The sequence below is a fragment of the Solanum tuberosum genome, unplaced genomic scaffold (assembly GCF_000226075.1).
Source record: "Solanum tuberosum cultivar DM 1-3 516 R44 unplaced genomic scaffold, SolTub_3.0 scf00241, whole genome shotgun sequence".
Classification (NCBI taxonomy): Eukaryota; Viridiplantae; Streptophyta; class Magnoliopsida; order Solanales; family Solanaceae; genus Solanum; species Solanum tuberosum.
The window spans coordinates 743,085-766,587 of NW_006239165.1; the positions used below are offsets into that span (position 1 = coordinate 743,085).

The 23,503-nt window shown below is 33.4% G+C and overlaps 4 protein-coding genes across 5 annotated transcripts in view; 2 read left to right on the forward strand and 2 right to left on the reverse strand.

Moving 5' to 3' along the window:
- The window catches only part of LOC102591704 (glycosylphosphatidylinositol anchor attachment 1 protein), a 5,324-nt gene extending 1,370 nt beyond the window's left edge, over positions 1 to 3,954 (reverse strand). The window contains exons 1-5 of one of the 2 annotated variants that reach the window (XM_006357096.2): positions 3,697 to 3,954; positions 3,475 to 3,566; positions 2,961 to 3,060; positions 1,505 to 2,336; positions 1,099 to 1,232 (exon numbers count right to left, since the gene is read on the reverse strand). In XM_006357096.2, the coding sequence (XP_006357158.1) occupies positions 1,099 to 1,232; positions 1,505 to 2,336; positions 2,961 to 3,060; positions 3,475 to 3,566; positions 3,697 to 3,791 (1,253 nt within the window). In that variant the 5' untranslated portion in view covers positions 3,792 to 3,954. Of the gene's footprint in view, positions 1 to 1,098; positions 1,233 to 1,504; positions 2,337 to 2,431; positions 2,575 to 2,960; positions 3,061 to 3,474; positions 3,567 to 3,696 lie in introns of those variants that run through there. The other variant, XM_006357097.2, reaches the window with a different exon arrangement.
- A 6,947-nt stretch (positions 3,955 to 10,901) lies between these two features.
- LOC102579017 (serine/threonine-protein kinase D6PKL1-like) lies at positions 10,902 to 15,346 on the forward strand. The gene is made up of 3 exons (XM_006357140.2): positions 10,902 to 11,470; positions 12,216 to 13,394; positions 14,339 to 15,346. The coding sequence occupies exons 2-3, from the start codon at positions 12,229 to 12,231 to the stop codon at positions 15,171 to 15,173; spliced, it is 2,001 nt and encodes a 666-aa protein (XP_006357202.2). The 5' UTR covers positions 10,902 to 11,470; positions 12,216 to 12,228; the 3' UTR covers positions 15,174 to 15,346.
- A 1,379-nt stretch (positions 15,347 to 16,725) lies between these two features.
- LOC102592263 (altered inheritance of mitochondria protein 32-like) lies at positions 16,726 to 20,809 on the forward strand. Its single transcript, XM_006357098.2, has 5 exons — positions 16,726 to 17,081; positions 17,472 to 17,557; positions 18,024 to 18,329; positions 18,491 to 18,574; positions 20,083 to 20,809. Exons 1-5 carry the CDS (start codon positions 16,845 to 16,847, stop codon positions 20,390 to 20,392), a joined length of 1,023 nt encoding a protein of 340 aa, XP_006357160.1. The 5' UTR covers positions 16,726 to 16,844; the 3' UTR covers positions 20,393 to 20,809.
- Positions 20,810 to 20,951: 142 nt separating this feature from the next.
- LOC102592605 (U-box domain-containing protein 6) lies at positions 20,952 to 22,615 on the reverse strand. The gene is made up of 3 exons (XM_006357099.2): positions 22,187 to 22,615; positions 21,586 to 22,037; positions 20,952 to 21,341 (listed from the first exon to the last, which is right to left on the reverse strand). Exons 1-3 carry the CDS (start codon positions 22,399 to 22,401, stop codon positions 21,016 to 21,018), a joined length of 993 nt encoding a protein of 330 aa, XP_006357161.1. The 5' UTR covers positions 22,402 to 22,615; the 3' UTR covers positions 20,952 to 21,015.
- Positions 22,616 to 23,503: the final 888 nt, after the last annotated feature.

Consider the following 23,503-nt stretch of genomic DNA (forward strand, 5'->3'; position numbering starts at 1 on the left):
AGGAGAGGGGGGGGGGGGGGGGGGTGGATTTCCAATTATTAGCAAACAAAAAACCACTTCTAGCGTTCCAAATTGGCCCTCCCTTTTCTGTTCAGGGGATGCCCTAAAATGACCATCCCCTCTCTAGTAATAGCATTCCTTATCCCATTTTGTCCTTTTTTTTATACTTGATGAGTCCATTTTTGTCCTTTCAAAAGAGTTTAAATAAACCTTGAAAAAAATAAGGTTTATCCACAGAAAGTAAGATAACATTGAACATTTTGTGAGGGTTAAGCATTAAAATTGGTAAGAAGTGAAGATCACGCTTCTTCAGAGTAATGCAAACATAAAATAATTACAGTATTTGTTATAATTAAGTTGAAATTAATGTTACTAACTCATTAAACCTCCAACATACGAAAATGACAATATTTATTCCAACTCCTCAAAGAAACACCTTACATATGATTTCAAGAAGGCATCAAAAGATGACATCAATCACAGTTGATTTTTCATTTTTCAATAAATTAACCATAAAATAATTAATTTGCCGCACTCAATTTCATATAAGATTACTTTAGTAATCTACTAAAAAGTTGGGGGAAAAGGAAGAAGAAGAGAAGCCCTGAAACTCAAAGTAGCGGCAGAAAAGGACTTGCGCATTGGATGAAAAAGAAAGTCATATATTTGAAGGAAAGGAATAAGTGAATCAAAAGAAGTAGAGGAACATGAATGGTAAAAGAATAAATGTCACAAACACTAGATGAATAAGAGGACAACAAAGATAACGTTCGAATTTCGATCATACGTGAGAGATGAATCCTATTACTCAAATAGAAAAATGTCATTTTTCCCCTTCACTTTTTAATCTTTTTTTTTTTGAGATAAAGGTAACTTCCCCTTCACTTTTTAATCTTTTCAACTGAGATTTGAAGAATCCACCTTTTCTTGTTTAGAATGGTAACAATTCTTATTCGGATCATTATTGACTAAATGCATACTTCTCTTAAAGCACAATGGATTCACCCATGTAGCAATAATCCTGCGCTTTGCATGCTTTTTGTCACTAAGAGGTAGCTTATAATAACACTGGGGGAGAGAAGGGCATTGAGTACTGACCTGCCACCTTGCAAAAGTAACTCGTTTGGTCGGTTTTTGTAGTTTGCTACACGTTTTGTTGAGATCTCCATAGTAATGGCATCAACTTGATAATCTCGAAAAACACCGTGAGGACCTGTGGGAACACCCAGTGCCTAAAATAAAGTAACAGTTGCAACATATGATCAGAAATCCAACAGAGTAACTTACCTAACGTTCACAAAGACTAATTTTTCTAACTTTGAAATGTTTTTTGTGATTAAAACTTGTAGCCTCCATCAACTGGAAGGACACACAATCCAACCACCAACAAGCCACAATTCTGTTTTCTAGAGGGTTTGGGGGGATGGGATGTTTTGAAAGCATGTACCAGTAAAAGTGTTACCTCTTAGGTGTTAACAAAGAAGTGTCATTTTGAAGTATATACCTGATTATATAATGAGCTAGCAAGTGTAGCAGTGCCTTCAATATATTCTGCAACAGAAATACCAAAGTTCCATTGGGGATTCAAACTTCTAGCCACTGTGCCCAGTTTGTGAAACAGTTCAGCCAAACTTCTCAACCACCAAGAGTCCAGCAATGGCCCTAATTTCTCAACCTTCACCCGTAATCGTTGCCCATTTACAGCCAAATAGTTCACAACATTGATCAGATCGAGGTTTGGCATCTGTCCATTGGATGCTTCAGCATATAAATTGAGAACATCTCTCTCTGCTTTCTCACTGCCATCTGTAACCTTTATGACAAGGGCAGCAGCCATTGTGCCAGCACGTAGAAAATCATTGGGTCTCTTTCTTCCAGTTGTTGGACTCGCATTTGATTCAAATAGACTTCTTCCAGAACCATCAAATGATGGTGTGTGATACTCTCTTAGCCACGCAGCAACTGCAGCATATTCCCCATGCTGTGAATCCGCAGCAAGCCATATGATATCTTTAGCTAACCACGTCACTCGAGTGAGCAGGGAGAAAATTGAGTATGCAATACCTAGTGATAAAGCCTCGCCCATGCTGGTCTTAACAGAATTATAAGGGGTCACCAATACAATAGCCTCCTTCCCATCACCACGTGGAGCTCTTATAAATCCAACTGTATTGATACCATATGATGAACAAGTATAATTCTCCTGAGCTATTCCTTGATCAGGACTGGAGAAAAAATGCAGGGGGTTAAACTTATTCACTTGAGGTAGGAACTTGTGAAAATTAACTTCACCGCCCAAATCCGTTATATGTTGTGCTACCAAATCTTGGATTCCTCTACATCCATGAAACAAAGGAATGATTTAGATATACATGTAGATATAGAGTAGAATTAGGCTGTCAAAAGTAGAGATAAACAAATAACGACTTACAAAGGTACTACTGATCTCAAATAAACTTTTCCTACTCCCCCCTTAGACACCTCAATGTATGTACAGTGGTTTATGTTGGTGAAAAGCTTCCCTATTAAGTTATTGTCTGAAGATTCTGTTTGCTCCATTATCGAATAAGGAGAAGAAGACATAAGAAACGAGGGGTGTAAACAGTCAGAACCTTAATTGCATAATGCTATTCAGGGCACAAAAACATGTAAAGGAAACCACGAAGACTCTTTGCTATATCTAGCTTTCCCCGCCAAAATAGTACAAATAGAAAAGGAAGTTCCTTATCATGTGATCATCTTGAAAGAGTACTCCTACATGAGATAATGAAAGTGTACACTTCTCACCAAATTAAGGACATCATAGTTTTATTAGAAAATCTCAGTCAGCAAGTAATCAATGTTCAATTATCATTTGTCAAGTGGTTTCTTCTAAGGATCTCAGCTACATTAGAAGAAAGCAACATGGACACATGAAGGAAAGATATTTGGCATAAAATAATGTTGAGGCAAGTACATACATGCTTGAGCTATCAGTTTTGAAATCAAAGCTAACGACCTTGTTCACAAACATTCTAGCCCGTGAAACATCATCATTCGACATCATGGGACTAGCAGAACCTGCAAAATGATGGTCCAAACCAAGGTTAAGGGGGAGAATTTTTATAGCAGTAATCACTAGAGTTGGACATTCATAGAAAGGACAAGGAAATTTTACAAGGTAAGCATAAAACTAGCTTTCTATCAATCAATCAATCAACTACTACAAATCAATCCTACATTAGTTGTTCGGCTATGCAATCCTCTACATTCACTCTACTCTGTTCAACCCTATTCATTCTAAAACTGAATAATTGAACTTTATTCCAACTCACATTACAAAAACTCAAGGGGCAAATTCCTGCAAGAGCTCAATGCCATAACGGCAAGCTACCGTTTACATTTTTCGTGATCTAACATTAGTGGAATTTGAGATTCTGAAGAGATAATTTGTGCTTTCACAGCAGAAAAATGAGGAATAGCAGGATAACTAACCAGGCATGAGGGCATTTTCGGAAATGTAAGTGTTCTTAGCGAGAACAGGCAAAAGTAACAGAGCAAAAACACCAGCTGCGCAGCAAGCCACACTGAATACATACCAAAATGCAAGATTAATCAGTGAATAACTCAAAACCTTTAAACCTCTCATTCATATGCTTAATTTACTACTTCAAAAAGTGTCTGAAGTTTAGATACAGAAAGAGTAAGCGAGTAAACCTAACAATGAAACTGTGAGAGATAAGGAAGAGGCCAAGGCGGATGATTGGTCGAGGCTTCGCCTTCGCTGGCTCAGCATCCGCCATCGTCTCCATCGGCGTCGATAATTTCTCCTTTCTCTCTCTTCGAAATCGGATCTACTCTACACCCTTTGCTCTCTTCATTGATTCATAATTTGTCTTCAAACGACGTCGTACGGATTGAACTGTTGACTTGGGATCCGGCGGGTTTCATCGGGTTGTCGGGTCAATCAACTTCTGATTCAACCCTCTTTGCCGCTTTTGCCCTTATTTCAGCTATGTACTTTCCGTTGGTTAGTTTTCTTCTTGCGAAAAAGGACAAATATAGTCTCCGTTATACTTTTGAGATATTGGTGTCCCTATCGTTCAAAAATTAGAGCATATATACCCTTTATATTAACAGGCATACACGTGTCATAATCTTATCAACCTATACGCTCTAATTTTTGGACGGCAGGGGCACCAATGTCCCAAAAGCATGACGCAGGGTAGATGCATACCATTTACGTCAATTCGGAGTATATTTGTCCTTTTTCCTTTTTTTCTTTTTTTGTGCAATGTTTAAAATTTGTATTTTAAGTTGCATTGAAAGTTTCATTATTTTTAAGAAATATGATTATTCAAACAGAAAAGGATCTAAGATATCTTGAACTATTGAATTTGGTGTAAAAATATCATTCGTTAACCTTTTGACTCCAAAATGCCCCTGATGTCAACGTATTGACTCTAAGAAGTGACCAAAATTTAACTAACGGTTCAAAAAATAGCTATTTACCCATTTCTTTCTCCTTTACAATTCAGGCTGGAAATTCTTTTTGATTTAAAAACAATATAAAAATCTTTTATTTGTCAATTTTTATTTATTAAACGGTTTTTTTCTTTCAAATAAGAGTTTAGGTTTGTGTTTATTATCTAAAAAGATTATTTATTTTGTTAAACTATTCAAATGTTTGACGTGATTTGTAAGCAAATTTCACTCTTGTAATTTTTTTTTAGATATTTATGTTGTTTATCACTCAATTCATTTTAAACCTGTATTTAAATATAAAGGAATTAGATATTTCATTTAGTTTGATCTAATCCGTTCAACTCGTTTTATATTCAATTTCTACCGCTTCTTTATCACTACTAATTTAAATGGTCAAATGCCTCAAATATTGATAACAACTCATAAATAAGATTCATGAATATATTAACACATGAATTTACTACACCACAAGGCCCAAGAAAATCCTAACGTTGGCTAAACCTTAGATATTAATCAGATCCCTATAATATACTACTCCCTCCATTTCATATTAATTGAATTTTTGAAGTGTTTCACACCCTTTAAGAAAAGTAGATTAAGACATAAATTGAACATAGTTTTTCATTTTTACCCTTATTAATTATTGTCAAATTTATTGAAGTCATCACATTGAAAATCCAAATGAAGGGTAAAATTGGAAGAACACTCTAAAAGTAGTCTTGAAAATTGAAGAATTAAATTAATTTGAAAAATAAAAAATGCCTGAAAAATTCAATTAATATGAAATGGAGGGAGTATTACATTAGAAGTAGAATGAATACCTTTTTTTCTTTTTATATTGCTACTGTTCATTTAAATTTATTTTTTTCCATTATTTAAATTTTGAAGTCCTTAAATTAATATTCACGGTTCAATTTTATATTTGTTTTGGTCTACCTTAAAATCAAACTGATTATGCTTGTTGGAATGTATTTATCAACTAAATACACAATGTCTCATATAGTGGTCCATGTCTATCAGAAATCAAACAGATTGATAAACCTATTTTCTATCAAAATATCTATACGTGAAATATTTCACTTTAAAATATGACAATTATTTATCTTTTGTTGATAAAACAACAATCTCACATTTATATATATTTTTCAAAAAGTTATATAACCTTAATAATATAAATAAATCATTCCTAAATACTTCAATATATACAAGCAAACAGTAGAGAAAACATGTTAGCATGTCTATACAACAATTTAATGAATAAAAGTATGTACAACATCTCCACAAAAATCCTACCAAAAAAGAAACATCACCACAAAAACATATTTATAGTCATGACAAATTATAAATTAGTATATTTATATATTCAATTTGATTTTTTTAGAATATAGAATCAAACCAAATATCATCATTTATTCACATTGAAAATCAAATCAAACCAAATCGAGAGAATATGTCAGTAGTTTCGACTTTTCTTAGACGCATTTCCCTAAAAAAAGAAATATGTCTTACAAAGAAATTAATAAATTTTCATACTTAAAAAACAAGATAGATGATATTTTTATAGCAGAGGGGAAGTCCCGTAGGCCGTAGAATTTATTTGTACGTAAATTACCAAAAAAAATATTAAAATTATGTTTATTTTTAATATAAAAATATTATTTTCTGCTATTCAATTTATAAATAACGATGATCTGATTTCCTATTAATGGAAAGGATAATGATGTTGATTGAGATAAGCATGCATGCTTGATTGCAGACATTGTGGCACACACTGTCTCTTCTCTTTTCCAACGCGTGATAGGGCAGGGCATGCACCATGTCTTTACATTTACTAATGAATCATCAATTGCTAAATTAAAATTTTAATCTCTTTCATATGGAGAAAATATTTTTATAGGATAATAACTTTTCTATATCGTTTAAGTAATATGTAAAGTTTATTTTTGATTATTTATAAAATTATATTACGGTCAAATATAGTTAGAGTGAGGTGGATCAAATAACAGTAGTTGTTTGGATAGTAATCGTCTTCTATCTTTAATCTTAAGATTTTAAATTCATCAAAGGAGTGAAAGTGGTGAGAATTCCTAGAAGGGATAACGAAAAGGAGGATATATAGAAGTAGATTCAAGATTAAATATTTTGGCTCAATATGTAAGCTTCTTATATTGATATTTTTAAAGTTGTAAGTTTTATCTATCATTTGTTGTAATTTAAATAATTTTTATGTTCTAGGGCAAAAATACTGGGTTCAAAAGAATTTGACGCTATATTATTAAAAATCCATCTTTGAATATGCAGTAGTGATACAAACAAACTTAACATAACATATTCAAGTGAAACAATTAATAATTATGATAATTTATCAATATATATTTACATGCAAGAAATCAAAAGCTCACATTTCAATTAATTGAATATTTAATATGTTGAATTTGATATCAGACTAATATCTGAATTTATAATAATTGAAAAATCAAAAATATTATCAGCCATACTTTTATTTTATGTTTGTAATAATTAATGCGTTCTCCTATATCATGATTCATGTACACTTAATTTTCTGCATGGACGAAGCACATAAAATGTCTTTTTCAAAAATAAATGACGATAAAAATGAATTCAAAATTTTTATTCTATTTGTTTATTTTTACTTATTTATTATTTCATTGAAAAAATCAATTTTATTTATCATTTTTAACGTATCAAGAAAAGATAATTATCCTTTTCATGTTTTATTTTTAGCATTAGTTACTTATTTTCTAAATATTTTTTCAAAAACTAATCCTATGTACTAAAATATCAATTAATTGGAATAGTATGGTAAAATAATTATTCAATTGTTGTTTTTTAATGAGCGTGTCGAGCCTAAATATAACAAAGTAATACTCCCGTTGTCCCTAATTACTTGTCCACTTTTAAATTGGCACACTTATTAAGAAAACAATGATTAACATAGTGAGTTTACCATTTTACCTCTATTAATTATAAAGTGGATGAATTAAAAATTTAAATTTCAAGAAGTTCTACCTTTTTTAAACTAATTAATTGAGGGTATAATAGGTAAAAACAATTTGTTAATTCTTGATTTGTCAAAATGGACAAGTAATTAGGAACAACTATAAAAGGAAAAGTTGACAAGTAATTAGGGACAGAGGGAATAGTTAATTAACGGAGTATATATTCCAATATATCTCGTTTAATCGTGCCATAATCTCATTATTAGGTGACCAGAAAAGAAAGAAAACTATAGAAATAGAGTAATTAATTGTCTTGTGGTCATGATGGACAAGAAGACACTAAGGTAAATATTCAATAATTATTCCACAATGATGCACAAATTTAGGCGTGCTGCCTATGCGTTGACCTATGTTCTTATAGAATCAATTACTTGGTTATTACTATCTCTTTTTTTTATTCGTTTGTAAATCTCGATTTAGTATAATAGTTTACTAAATAAAAAGATAATTTGTTTTAGGCAAACTGTGTGCAACATTCTAGTTTAACAGTTCGTAAATCACATTAAAAAGATATATCATACTCTCTTCGTTGCATAAGTCCCCCCCTTTTTTTATCCAATTCTTTAGTCTTTAGGGAGCCAAAGGTCCCTAATTATTTGTCCACTTTTAAATTGACACACCTATTAAAAAAATAATGATTGACATAGTGAGTTTATCATTTTACCCCAATTAATTATAAAATGGATGAATTAAAAATTTAGATTTTCAATAAGTTATACTTTTTTCAAAGTAATTAATTGAGGGTATAATATGTAAAAAATAATTCATTTCTTGATTTGTCAAAATGACAAGTAAAAAAGGAAAATTTGACAAGTAATTAGGGACATAGTGAGTACTACGTAAATTTTGTGCGACTTTTGTGACCCCTCATTTGAAAGATCACTTGCTCAATCAATTCGATTACCTTCAATATCTAGGATTAACTTGCCTTAAACAAAGATTAGTTAAATGGATAACCCTTTAATGACCGGAGAATATTGACCGGCGGTGCACATGCGGCGGTTCTAGTATGTCACATGCGTGCATGTGAAGCCTCCGCAATAGTAGTAAATGTTTTTGAGTTTCAATTAATTAATTATTAAAAATATATATTAATTAATCATATGTAAAAGAAGAATAATGTATTTATTGATTTGACACATGTGGCGAACACAAATAAATTTTCTTATGTCCTTTTGCTTTCGTTATTGTTATTTATCATACAAATAACAAGTTTATTCCAAATGGGACATGTTAATTCAGTAGACCGTTCTATTTTAATTTATGTGATACTATTTTTTAATTCTAAAAATTCAATTTGACCAATATTTGAAATAAAATTAAATATGATCAATTTAATATTTTTAAAATAAAATTTAAATATTTAAAAAAGTATACAAAAATATTATAAGTTGTCATTTTTTGTTATATTGATACAATAAAAATATATATTTTAAAATGTTGATCCACATAATTTAAATTATCAACCATTAGGAGTAATGAAATTACAGTTGGAGCAACAAAAAAATGTTTGAGCTATTTATGATTATTAGAATTCAGTGAATTGTCCCATCAAGGACTAATCATATTGCATTTGAAATAGTAGAAGTTTTATATTTTAAGGAATCAATATTTATTTCGTTAATGATTCTTTCTTAAAATTTTATATTTTTATATTACTTTAAAAGAGGATTTCTTGGTCATATATAAAGGTTGAATTTTAGACTTATGATTAAATTAAATGAAAACCAAAAATGCATTTTTAAATACTTCGTCTATCCTAAATTAGATGATAAAAAAATTCATTCTATACGCATTAATTAAGCTAAAAAGTTTTTTTTACTCATTTTAAGTAAATGGATTCTTTTAGTTTCTCATATAGATAAAATTTAGACGTTTGCAAACCATAATTTTTTTTTGCTGTTTAAATTATTACTCCATTAAAATGCGATGAGAAGACTTTAGCGATTAATGAATAAATAAAAATAGGTTTTGTTTTAGCAAAAAAAAAAAAAAACGAAAATAAGTAATTGGCATTTTTTATTTCTAAGTCCCAACTGAAATTCCAAAATTGCTTGCAATTTAGGGTGTGGAAGGATTTTCGTCTATGTGAATTTAGTTTAATACTTATATATGGCTTAGAACTTTAGATTAAATTTTTTGTTCACACATCTTCAAATTAGAGAAAAAAATAATGCAAATGTCTTTTTAAAAAAGTAATAAATGACTTCATATTTTCTAAAAATGTTAAATAGTTTAAAACACATTGGCCAAAGGACTAGCACTATTTCTCTATATGAAATACTAACTACTTTGGTCTGTGGGTAATATATAATCTATTCCATCAATTTTTTGCCGGTTGTTTCTTTTGAGACAATTATTTAATATATATTTTTAATTTCTCATATGATTTATTAATTTTTTAGATTACCGTTCATTTTTTTTAGCAAACTAAAAATTAGTTTATGAGAATATGTTAGATTAACACTAATATTACTTATTTAGTGTAGTTTTACAAGTGAAATTTGTACGCAGATCTTTATCCTATCTTGTGAAGGTAGAGAGAGACTGATTTTAATAAACTTTTAACTAAAGTAAAGCAAGAAAATGTCGGATTATGATACAATTTTTTGTAAATTTATGTCAACTTTAGAAGATAGTCTAATATTCTCTGAGTAATGTTAAGCAATATATAAATAAATATTAAATTAAAATATTATATTATCTAAAAAGTAATTTCTTGTATTTTATATGGCTTTTGAAAAAATAAACAAAATCTAAAAAATGATCCAATTTCTTCTTCTTATTTTTTTCCACAAATCAATCATCTATTTCAACTTTAATTGGAATGTCCTACTAAATTAACAACATAAAAATAGCTCTCTATGTGCTAATTAAAATGAGTTCAAATTGTTTTTTGCTAGCTATAAAGAATCATAGTCGCTATCTTTCATGTGCTTTCTAGGTAAACTTCATTTAAATGTAGCAATTCGCAAATCACCAGATAAATATAAATTGCATTAACAAGCTCGTACAAGAAAATCAACTTGTATCGAAAAGTCCTGCTAAACTAACAACATAAAAATAGTTCTCTATAAGCTAATTAAAATGAGTTTGATCAAAATACTATTTTTTTCATAATTACAAATCCTGATCACTATCTTTCATTTGCTCTCGAGGTAGACTTCATTTCAATATAAAAATCATAAATCACTAACAAACATAAATTACATTAACAAACTCACGTATTGCAAACTCGACTAAAAAAATACTAATAATACCAAACCTAAAATAAATCATTCAGAAGATCTTTGTTCAATCAACTCGACTATAGCCTAGTCGGCTTAAAATGGAATTTTAATAAGGATATCCATATAGCTGGCTTAATTGCTCTCCGTACTCTGAATAAAAGTTGTCCAATGTTTTCTAATGCAAATATTAATATGCATTTTTCCAGCTTTCTCTCTCACACACAGAGTGCTAAGTTACAGTATACATATTTTTGTATTTTACGATAAAGAAGAAAGCTTTCTATACTACTACTCCCAGTTCAGTATAAGAAGCAAGAAAAGGAGTTGAAAGGTAAAGCACAAAGAGAATTATAGTAACATTTTTTTTTATATATATAATTTCTCTTAAAGGTGAAGACAGCTTTTCTCGAATCAATTTGCTTTAGCTTTGCTTTGTTTCTCTGTCTTTTGCTTTGCTTCTTAGTTTTCTTTCATTCTTTCATTCATACAACTTTCTCTCCTTTTCTTGTCTTTCTTCTTTTTCTTCTCCATTGTTAATGTCTCTTCAAACCCCATTACCCCACTAAAACCCCAACTCACTAATTCACCAGAAAATTGGAGTATATTACTTACCATCTTTCTTGTATTTTTTTTTATTTCGATCGGATCTGAAAAAGGAGTTATAGAGTAAAGATTGTTTCACTTTTGGAGCGAGTTCTTGAAAGGGTCTCAACAGTAATGAAAGATTAAATTTCTGGGTCTCATTTCTTTAATCAGGTAATAATCAAGAACCCCTTTTTCTGTAATTTGTTTGTTTATCTGTTTTGATGATTCTTGTGGAATTGTGGGAATAAGTAAAGAAGGAAACTTCAGAGAACCATGCAAGAAGTGTTAAAGTTTATGCCTTTTTTGGTGTATGTTCTTTCCTGGATTTAGGAAGTAACTTAATTGATAATGTAATGTCTGGTGTGAAAGATCTTTGATATCTACTGTCATGCAATTGTGTAGTTGAAGTTATGTTTGATTTTAAAGCATTGATTGTAATGAACGAATCCAAGATGTACTCCTACAAGTAAAGGGAGTTCGAACAGAGATTGGTTGTTGAACTGGAATAGAGTGTATTAGTTTAAGTATAGTGTTCATACAGAGATCATTGACTCCAACTAGTTTTGTATTGAGACGTTGTTGATTGATTGACTAGTTACAAGTGAAGTATTGAGATGGAGTTGATTGAGTGATTAGTTACATGTTAAGTATTGAGACGTAGTTGATTGATTGATTAGTTACAAGTTAAGTATTGAGACGTAGTTGATAGATTGATTAGTTACCAGTTTATTAGTTTCTTTGCCAAAGATTCCTTCCGGTTTGTTTAAGAATTTTTTTGCTGGTAATAGAACCGATTCCAGAATTATTACTTATTAGAAAAAATACTTTGTTCTACATGGCTTTAAGTGCTTATTTTGTCTCATAGAGTAACATAAGCTAATACTCTCACTTTTTGTGGTACAATGGATGTGTCTAGGTGGAAGAGAATAATGGAGTCACTTGTTGAAGGAATCAGTTCCTTGCCAAACAGTCGCACTCCCTTCACTGCTATTAAGGGTAATACATCTTCAGCTTCCAGGACAAGTCGTCCTCCCCATCCTACATCAATGAGACAATCTAGATGTAAAGAGTTGTCCTTCGATCCAATAGCTATTGATATTGGGTCAAAGCCAACTGATACCCCAACAGGGTCGGTGGCTGCTTCTAAGAGTTCGCATAAATCATCCAGTGATCGTATAAAGAGGGATGATGTCTCTGACTCGAGGAGACACTATTCTGAATCGACTAAAGGAAAAGAGTGTCAGAGAATAGAAGATGCTCTTGATCAACCATCAGAAGAATGTTCACTGGACCGCGTATTAATCTTTGAAACCAAATCATCTATTAAGGATCCACTTCATGATAACAAGCACACTACGTCAGGTGGCTATGTGGAACGCAAGGATTTTATGTTACATGCTGTTGCCAGAGGAGATGCTGACCTTCTAAATGGTCAGTTGACATCTCAATCTGGAATAAGCTATTGTCCTAGTCCACAGAATAGCTTTTATACTGCCACACAGTACATAGAACCCAAACAAAGTTTCACCACTACAGAAGTCATCAGTGAATGTGCTAGCAGCATGGGCAAGTCTGGTGGAAGTGGTGATGTTAGCAACTTGTGCGATATCAGTGATAGCAGAAAAACAAGTTTCTACAGAGGCAGCACAGGTAGTGATATTAGTGATGAAAGCAGCTCTACTAGTGTCGGCAGTACAATGTATAAACCACATCAGGCAAATGATACAAGGTGGGATGCAATTCAAGCCATTAGATCTATTGATGGAACACTGGGCTTCAACCATTTCAGACTTCTGAAGAGATTGGGAGGTGGTGATATAGGAAATGTTTTTCTAGCTGAGTTGATTGGCACAAGAGATTATTTTGCCATGAAAGTGATGGACAATGCAGCTCTAGAGAGTCGCAAGAAAACTGTAAGAGCTCAGACAGAAAGAGAGATACTACAGTCTCTGGATCATCCTTTTCTACCAACACTATATTCACACTTTGAAACAGACAAATTTTCTTGCTTGGTGATGGAATTCTGCCCTGGAGGAGATTTACATGCACTTCGGCAAAGACAGCCAGGAAAGTTTTTTCCCGAGCATGCTGCCAGGTTAGGCTAGTTTCTGAAATGCATAGTTGTTGATGTTGTAGCTATTTTACTTAAATCTCCTTTCAGCTGGAAGTGTCTTGTTTTGTCCATATATCTACATATTCAGGGCATCTTTGATCTGTGTTTTATTTTGTCCATATATCTATATATTCAGGACATCTTTGATCTGTAGGTTTCACGGTCAATAAGTTAGTTCTTGCTGCAATCTTAATGATCAAAGTACGTTACATTGATTTCCCAATAAACCGGTCTCTATCATATTTGATTGTTTTTGGCTATGTTAACAAATTTTCTTTCTTGAAACCTGCATATATCATGATATAAGGGGGTCTCAAGAAACCCTATTAAATTGGAATTCCTATTCATCTTTGGCACAAGGGAGGTCCTGGATAAATTGTAGTATGGCTAGAATATTATTTTTTTTGCTACTTCTGTAGCATATAGTGGTCTTACAGTTCAAACCTGATGATGAGAGCTGAGATATCCTGCACTATGCTCGTCACAGTTCACTTGTTTCTACTCCATTTGTTTGCCTTGACGTGAATTGAGTTAAACAAATTGCTTATTCTATCTAGCTTGACGTGAATTGAGTTAAACAGATTGCTTATTCTATCTAGCTTTCTTCACTTTTATTAAACATTGAGCTCAAACTGGATCCTTGTCTTTTATCCATTATGCAATTACTGCATTTACATTATATTATTTTCCAATATACATGTTAATATTCATCAGTAAATCATTCGGTTAAGAAATGAAAACTGATTGGCATAAAGTTTGTAGTGTTGGTTATTATCTCTGCTAGAGTGCCATGGATAATGGAGTGGTTTTCTCTACTCAAGATTTGTTTGTTGTTTTCCATATCATGGACAAAATTTACGAAGGTGCCCATGCATCTTGATCAGTGATGTTAACTTGCTCTTGTTATGTTGTTGTTTGGAGTATAGGTTTTATGTAGCAGAAATTCTCCTTGCTCTAGAATACCTGCACATGCTTGGAATCATTTATCGAGATCTTAAGCCAGAGAATGTTTTGGTTCGAGAAGATGGCCATATAATGCTGTCTGATTTTGACCTCTCCTTGAGGTGTGCTGTGAGTCCAACATTGGTTAAATCCTCAAATTCAAGCTTAGAGTCGAAGACTTCATCATACTGTGTCCAGCCTGCTTGTATTGAGCCATCTTGTGTCATCCAGCCTGCATGTTTTTCACCGCGTTTCCTAAGGCCCAAGAAAGGAAAGAAGACGAAACAGAAATCTGAGATGCACAATCAAGTGAGCCCGCTTCCAGAGCTCATGGCTGAACCGACAAATGCTCGATCCATGTCTTTTGTGGGAACACATGAGTACCTTGCTCCAGAAATCATTAAAGGCGAGGGGCATGGTAGTGCCGTTGATTGGTGGACTTTCGGGATCTTTCTCTATGAGCTCTTGTTTGGGCAGACACCTTTTAAAGGAGCAGGCAACAGAGCCACCTTGTTTAATGTCGTTGGCCAGCCCCTGAGATTCCCTTCATCACCTAGTGTTAGTTTTGCTGCAAGGGACTTGATAAGAGGTCTACTTGTGAAAGAGCCTCAGCATCGCCTAGCATATAGGCGGGGTGCTACAGAAATAAAACAGCATCCTTTCTTTCAGAGCGTTAATTGGGCACTTATCCGGTGTGCTAGTCCTCCAGATGTACCAAAGGCGTTTGTGCTACATGACGCGCCCAGAGCACCAGCAACAACGGGTCCAGGTGTTGATGTGAAACCTACTGATAATTATTTTGAGATTGATTTCTTCTGAGTATACTTGTTTTCTTGACAGTTTAAGTCCCCATATCATCTTATATGATGAAGATCCCTTAGGAAGAACATCAATTCATTGTTCCTTTCGTATGAACATGTAAAGTGCATACTGTCCTGAAATGCAAATGCATAGGAATTGGATTATGGAATGCCACTTTTTCTCACATATCTTCTTCATTTGTCAGTGTTTAAAGCTTATCCAACTCGACGAATGAAATGGCTTGTCGTTGTTGTCTACTTCTCTGGTCCATAAAGTTATTTTAGGTGTCAATGGCCAAGTATGTTAATATGAAGCAGTGAAATGTGAGAAGCATAAGGCTTATAAAGGTGAGTTTTGCTGCTGGTGCTTTTAGAGGTTCCACTTATGAAGGAAAGAGTTGATTGACAAATGAATTGGACTGATTGAAGCAAGGCAAAACTATGCAAGTCTTTTTGAAAGATGACTTTTACACAACCATCATCGTCAGCCATCACCATCATTAGTGCCAATCATAACAATCACCACTGCTATCAATCACCAACAACCACCGGTAGTCACTACTCACTATCACATCAACCATTCCAACTATTACTGTCAACCACCATCACACTCCTATTATAAGCTTGTACAAGTTTGTTACTCCCTCTGTCCCTAATTACTTGTCTACTTTTGAATTGACACACCTATTAAGAAAACAATTAATGACATAGTGAGTTTACCATTTTACCCCTATTATTATGAAGTGGATGAAAAGTTTTACATTTTTCAAAGTAATTAATCATTTAATTGAGGGTATAATAGGTAAAAAAATTTGTCCTTTCTTGATTTGTCAAAATGGACAAGTAATTAGGGATAACTATAAAAGGAAAAATGGACAAGTAATTAGAAACAGACGGAGTACTATTTATAAGTACTCCAATGCCACCACAACCAAGGAAGTACAAGTTTGTTACAGTACTTATTACCATCGCATACAAATTTCTTTTAACACAATTTTTTTATAAAATTCTTTTCTACTAATGTAGAGTGAGTTTTCAGAAATTCAAATTGTTCTCTAACCTAATATACTAAGTAGAGAGTTGTGTGACCCTGGCCTAGCGTTAGCAATAGAACATCTATTACAAGACAAGAAATTAGTCAAATTTACTCCTATTTTTATTCACACCCACCATTCAAATTTAGAAAGTTGGCTGCTGGAATTTAGCATGACGCCCACAACACGCATCTTAAAGTCAAGTATGAAAAAAGGGGCTCTTTTAGTGCCCTTTCCTTTTTAGTTTACCGCCATATATATTTAAGAATTATTTTAGACCAAAAATTTTGGCGTATGCCCACAGGCCACAACATACACATTAAAGTTAAATATGAAAAAATGGCTCTTTTAGTTTACTGCCATATAAATATTTAAAAATTATTTTAAATTACAAATTTTAAAAACATTTTTTAATATATTGTGTCAAGTCAAACAGTATCACCATGGAGGGAGTAAAAAAATATTTATTTGGACTTTTCATTACCTTTTCCCAAATAGTCCAAAGAAAAAAAATGGTGCTTATGAGTTTTGCAACATAAGACCAAGTAACTTGTCAAAAATTCCTGCTACTTAATACTCCAATAGGCTCATTCTCTCCACGTTTCCCATTTTACTTTCACTACTCTCTCTCTCTCTGCGAATTCTAACAAACACCGATGGCCGGAAACTCGGAGGACGAAATCGTCTCCGACGACGTCAAGTTTGGGTTCCAGCGCCCAGAGATGTATGAACTTAAGCTTGCCGGTACTGCTACCGTCTACGATCGTCACGTATTCCTCTGCTACAAATCACATGAAGTTTGGCCTTCTCATCTTGAATCCTCCGACTCTGATCCACTTCCGAAGCTATTTGCTGCTACTCTTAAAGCTCGCAGGGATGATATCAAACTCAAGGTTAGTGATTACTTAAGTCAACGTTAGTAATGAACTTCGCCTCTATTGGATTTAGTTTTTGATTCAGAAATTAGCATATCGGTTATTTTGGATCTAGTATGGATAATACTTTTGAACTAGTAGAAATAACATTATTGAACATTTGTTTATAATTTATAGTGTTCAAAGTTTAATACAAGTATAAGAATACTTAGCTGGTCGATTAGAATGCACAAATAGTAGGTTTACGTTATTAGCTTTTCAATGTGTGTTGGAGAAGTTTTTAGTACACAATATAATAGTTCCACTTCGCTGATCAATTGGAATGCTGTCTGTAGTTTTACGGTTTTAGCTTTGCAAGTGTGATACTGAGTTTAATGCGTTTATTGGCTCGGTGATTGTTTGTGGTAGACTATTTTGACGATTTGCGAAGTACGTGAAGACATTGGACTATCGGATGGAGATGTTCTGATTTTTCCTGATATGATCAAATACAGGTAGATTTCGACATTCTTCTATGTTCTTATAAATATCATTGTATTATTCTGTGTGTAGTAGACTAGAAGTGATGAAATACATAACTAGTCTGTCTAAAATCTTGAAAAGAAAAATAAACATCACTTGATTCTTTTTTCCTCACAACAGTATGTTGTTTTAGAAGAAATTAGTCCTGTATGATTAAATACCATACTGCTGTACTTATCTCATAGAGTAATATTTTTGGCAATTTTTGCATCTCAATATCTAAGTTTTAGTTTAAAATAAATGAATTAATGTAGTTCGATTTACTTCTCTTTTAGATTTCACTTAGTTAGCAAAAAGTGACAAACTAGTTAGGACCAAGGGCTCACTTTTTTAATTACCTCGTGATTTTGTTGAAACATATTTGACCCAACCATTCTATGCATCTCCAAGCATTACCTTACCTTGAACTTGAGTTTATGTCTGGTTCTTTTAATCAAGGAATTTGAAGGAGTCAGATGTTGATGCTTTTGTTGAGGATGTGCTTGTGAGTGGCAAGCCATGGACTTCTGGACTGCAGGAGCCAATAAGTGGTTCTTATGTTTTTGTCTGTTCCCACAATAATCGAGATCGAAGGTGTGGTGTCTGTGGGCCAATTCTGATTGAGGAATTCAGCAAGGCAATTGAGTCCAAGGACTTGAAAAACGAAGTTCATGTGGCTGCTTGTTCACATGTTGGTGGCCACAAGTATGCTGGTAATGTGATAATCTACAGTACGGATAAAGAAGGGAAAATTGCTGGGCATTGGTAAGAGCTAATTATATACTTATTGAGGTGCTCTTCTAGTTTCCATCAGTTTCTTGACCAATTCAGTAGTATGTGGCATGTTAAATGGATCAAAGTGGAGAAGCTCCTCATTAGAATGTCTATTATAAATATGTTATATGTGGTCCATTGTCGTAATGCAGGTATGGCTATGTTACCCCAGATGAGGTACCTATTTTGCTGGACGAGCATATCGGAGAGGGAAAAATCCTTGAACGACTTTGGAGGTTTGTATTGGATGTGCTTTGCTTTTGTTTCTCATTTGCACAATTTGGGGTTTGCTCTATATTTGTTATAAATTCTTCATTTAGCTTAAGGGAGGTTTGGCCTCGTCAACTTAATCTTAAGGAAATATTTCCAATGCTTTTCTTGGTAAAAGTGCTTATAAGATGTAGATTTTACTCTTCTGCTTTGGGTTTTCTCAATGTAATTATGATCAGAAATTAAGCGAGCTTTTGCCTGGAAAAAGAGTTTGCTCTGCACATTACCTTTAATCATCAATCATCTCACCACATGCTAACTCGCTTGAGTAAAACTTGGTTTAGACATTCAGTGATATTAGTTATACAATGGTTATTTTCTTAATCTTCAAACCAAATGTTGAAATAATTTTTCTAATACCTCCAACCAAATGACCCTCAGTGCATGAAACAGAGAATATAGACTTTGTGCTAACTTGGTACTGTTTTAGATGTTATTGAATTTCTATAGCTCATAGATGTTACAAATTTGGTTCAGTCCATTTTTCTTTTCTGGTGTAGGTTGGTGAGGTAAGAATAGCCTTATATTATGATTATGATCCTTATGAAAGAAAAATGATTTGATCTCTCCCTTACTCATATTAGGAATTTCATCTCATAAATCTAACTAAGGTCAACAAATATCATGTATGTTGAACGAATGTGTTTGGCTGGACAAGCAACCTTGTAGATTAGTAAACGTGCATACAAGTTGTCTCAGATGCCACCTATCCTAAAATAAAGTATGCATAAATACATAAGCACCGATGCATACACACACACATATCATGTATGTTGAAACCCTATATAAACTTACCTATTCTAGATTATCTTTTTGCTGCCTTAACAAAACCACTCACTGTGACTTTAATGTTAACTTGAAGCTAAATTCAATTGTGTTATTTGCACCAAAGTTAAAAATAGGTCAATCACTGGCATCACTAATAGAAAATTTGCTAGTGATTTCAAGATAATGTTCTATAATTGTTTCATCTGCTCATGTTGCCAAATTTTTCATAAAAGATAATCATAATAAAATTTAGCCCATAGATTTTTTCATGCTTGATCATGAGCTTTGCTTGTGAAAAGCTTTAATTATTGTATGTTAATTAATGAACTATCGTGATCAAAAGTAAACAAAGAGTGGTAGAAGATAATGGATCTTTGATCTTGTTAGTGGATCTATTTTTTTTTTCTGTTGGTTTTTTGCTGGTGATGGATGCCTATTCTCCGCATTCAATCTGAAGACGGGTATGAATGTCATTGTGGGTGGGAAATGCTAGATTGATTTTGCTGACTAGTTACGTAATAGAGTGCCAAAGATAATGCCTTTCCTATTACAGAAAAGTGAATTCCTAGCATTATAAAACTTCTATTTTGATCTCTCTAAGTTTCAGTTGGAAGCAATGTTAAGCAGTTCAAAAGTTAAATATTTGCTCTTTTTCTCATATTATTTGGAGCACAGTTGTGATACACTTTACCCTGGTTAACTATAGGGGCCAAATGGGACTGCATGCTGAGATAACTAATAAGGTGAATGAGCTGAGTGTTCTCAGTGGAACCACTGTGGACAAAAAAGGAAATGCGCCTGTAGAAACTGCTAGTCAGGGCTGTTGTCAAGGTGCTGCAGGATTTTCTTGTTGTAGAGATGCAAATGCTGAGGGAAAAGAGGTAGAGAAGGGACAGGGAAGACTTCCATCCTGTTTCAGAAAATGGGATAAACCTGAAGTTTACACAGCCATTGGCGTCGTTGGAGCAGTGGCTGTTGTTGCTGTTGCTTATGGATTTTACAAGAAGTCACGCTGAAATGTTGTCAAGAAAGTGTATGCATCCAGAGATTCTTTTTAGAGAGTAATGATGTAACTCTAGACCATGACATTTGCTACGTGTTAGGTGTGAATTTTTCTGAGGGAGTAAAACGTAAATGCAGAACGTGTCCTACTGGGGAGATGAGCTCCTCTTGTTTTCTTCAAGTGAGCCACCGTAAAAGGGCCCACTTAGTTACACAACTGTTACTTTCTACATATACCTGCAGGTTTAGTCTATACTCTACAAAGATGCTTTAAATTCCAGGTGTGGAGGTCTTACTTCCTCGTGGTTTTGGTTAAAGATGAATAATAAGATCAGCACGGGTTTTGGGATGATGCATGGCTTGTTGCAAAAGTTTGTGGAAGTTGAAGTTGCTTTGTACATGAATTCACATTACTTTTACTTTTCATTTGATATATTCCTCAAACTAATATTTCAAAACTTAACTTCAATATTTGCAAAATAGTGTAAGAAACTATCTAAACCCTATAAGTTTATGTGCAGATATTATGATATAATAATCATACCAGATTGATCCTTTACCCCTTTCCAAAACTCAGAAAGAAAATGAATTGTACTGCTACTATCAACACAACTTGAACATCTATCACATGAAAATGTCATGTTCTAAGTTTTGAAATCATTTCCTCTAAGAGAGCTAGTGACATCCCTTCTGGTTCTCCTACTTGCTCAATCTGTCTCATAATCTGCTCAAATAACACAATATTCTTCGTCTGATTACTCGTTTGGCCACAATTTGAACAGTCTCTTAGAAGAAAAAGCAGTCTTTTTGCCTTGTCTCTTGCTCTCCTTGTCCCATCAACGCTCAACTGAAGCAATGCTGCCATTGCTCCTTCCCTTAAGATCATTCCTCTGTATCTGTCTCTGCAGCTATCGCATATTAGGAGTAGAATTGTCACTGCATGTTCTTTACATTGTCTTGAACCTGTTGAGACAGTAATACAATCAAGTAATTAAACATTCTACACTCTCTAACAACTTAAGCGTTTAGGTAATGTGGTCACACAGTTCTACGAGCAGACAAGAGGTCATAGATTTAAATCATAGTGCCACTTGAAAAATCAAAAATATTTTCACGTGGTTAACCTTCAAGAGGCATAATAACATTAAGTAGAAGTGCACTATTTCTAATGACTTAAACTTTTAGATGAGATGATCAGGCAACTAACCTTCCTCCATGGCCTCCACCAAACACTGGATTGCTCCCTCTGTTCTTGCAGCTTCCTCTAGTGCAATTCTTGATGAAGAAACAAGATTCTCTAGCAACGCCACAGTTTTTTCCATTACCAACTCCGAGGTAAGTTTGATTAGTCGGATCAAGGTAGCTACCCCTCCATATGAAACAATGGAAGGAATAAGCTGATTGCAAGTTGAAAGATTGTGAAGTGTTGACAAGATATCCAAATTAGCCTGGAAGCTTATGTTGTTGTAGGATTGTGAATTTAACAATTCAAGTAGAATTGGGATAGCCCCAAATGAAGCAATTTCCATCTTGTTTGAACCACAAGAAGAGAGGGTCAGGAGAAATGCCACTCCTAGCTCTACTAACAACTTGTTTTCGCATTGAATTACATCTAATAACACTGTTATACCCCCTGATTTTGCTATGAGTGTCTTGTTCCTGCAAAAATTAACAAGAATATTCATCATTTCAGTTCTGAAAATCAAACAGGTATCGATAGATACACTCCTATTCGTTAACATGTTTGGTATAACAAAAGTCATTTTTCGTACCAAACAGACCCCTGAATGAAATATACACGCGCTAACCTTTCACTGCGAAATGCTATGCTAAGCAGAGCAAAGAGTGCAGCTTCAATGACTTCACAATCATTAGTACTCAACATCAAAATCAATGGAGGAACAACGCCTTTTTCGGCTATTTTGTGCCTTTGCTTGTTGGAAAATTGAGCAAGTTGTCTTGCAGCAAGGAGCTGTGCTTGTCTATCACCAAAGAGGAGAGCTTCCACCACCATTTCTTCCATGGCTTGGAAACCCCCTCTGACCCCCTTTAGTTACCACTTGTTTGTTTATCAATATTTTGTTTCTCTTTTATATATGTATGATAAAAGGGTAGTAAGTATATTGGGTTGCTTGATGAGTATGTAATATGTGTGCCTTTTCAAGATTCTCCTTTTAATTTGATCTATATTTCTTGATTGGAAGCAATTCCCTTTTCAACTCTTCTTTTTTTTTTTACTTGACTGTCTTATGTGGAAATACCTTGGCTTGAATCTTTAACTTCCCTCTTATGCAAGGAACTGTTGTCAGCTTTATCCCCTAGTTTACTTATTATCAAGAGATCCCCCATCCCCTTGTCAATATACTAAACCATATATCTATGACCATCAAATGTCGTGGCTGAATAGTAAGTACACATTTATTCTTAATCAAAAGTCTCAGATTTGACTTCTGCTATAAAATCATCTTTGGTTGAAAGCACTTTACCACCTAATATGGGACATTTGCAAATCTAGATCATTTAGTCAGGCCTAGAGCGCATAACAAATACCGTGTGGAAAACCAAAGAAAAAAAACAATATTTGCAAAAATGTAAGGTATCATTTGAGGTGAATGAACTTGAAACACAACATCCATGTTAATAGCATCGGATTCAGTGTCTGATTCAGAATTTTTGAATTATGCATTTTGGATCACAATCTTTATAGTTTACTAGGTTTTGAATATATATATATATTACATATTTTAATAACATAAATATTAGATCTGAACCAAAAGCATTGAGTTCTATCGGTCCATAATAATTATAATGATGGCTCCGTCCTTGATTGGCTCCACCCTACATATATTAGAAAGGCAATATTTTTGGTTTGCCTTGTAATTTGTAAATGGAACATTACACAGTCAACAGCTGAAAAATCAAAGTAAAGCAGCCGTTATCCATTTTGTTTTTGTGGAATTAATAGCTTTTCCTTTTCGCCGTAAACTTTACCGAAATCTTCAATCTTTCCCCCTAAACTCTTTGCTTTGTAGCTTTTTGACTCAAACACTATATATTTCAAAGGATACAACAAAACAAAAAAAAAAGAAAAAAAAGTAGTACTACTATTAAATTTCACTTAATTA

What these genes read in the sequence shown, in the direction of transcription:
- LOC102579017 (XM_006357140.2), top strand. Translation starts at nt 12,229, where the DNA reads ATGGAGTCACTTGTTGAAGGAATCAGTTCCTTGCCAAACAGTCGCACT. An exon ending in TTTCCCGAGCATGCTGCCAG is followed by an intron (nt 13,395 to 14,338) that starts GTTAGGCTAGTT and finishes TTTGGAGTATAG; the next exon opens with GTTTTATGTAGCAGAAATTC.
- LOC102592263 (XM_006357098.2), top strand. Translation starts at nt 16,845, where the DNA reads ATGGCCGGAAACTCGGAGGACGAAATCGTCTCCGACGACGTCAAGTTT. An exon ending in CCTGATATGATCAAATACAG is followed by an intron (nt 17,558 to 18,023) that starts GTAGATTTCGAC and finishes CTTTTAATCAAG; the next exon opens with GAATTTGAAGGAGTCAGATG. An exon ending in GGGAAAATTGCTGGGCATTG is followed by an intron (nt 18,330 to 18,490) that starts GTAAGAGCTAAT and finishes GTCGTAATGCAG; the next exon opens with GTATGGCTATGTTACCCCAG.
- LOC102592605 (XM_006357099.2), bottom strand. Translation starts at nt 22,401, where the DNA reads ATGGAAGAAATGGTGGTGGAAGCTCTCCTCTTTGGTGATAGACAAGCA. An exon ending in ATAGCATTTCGCAGTGAAAG is followed by an intron (nt 22,038 to 22,186) that starts GTTAGCGCGTGT and finishes TAATTTTTGCAG; the next exon opens with GAACAAGACACTCATAGCAA. An exon ending in GGTGGAGGCCATGGAGGAAG is followed by an intron (nt 21,342 to 21,585) that starts GTTAGTTGCCTG and finishes CTGTCTCAACAG; the next exon opens with GTTCAAGACAATGTAAAGAA.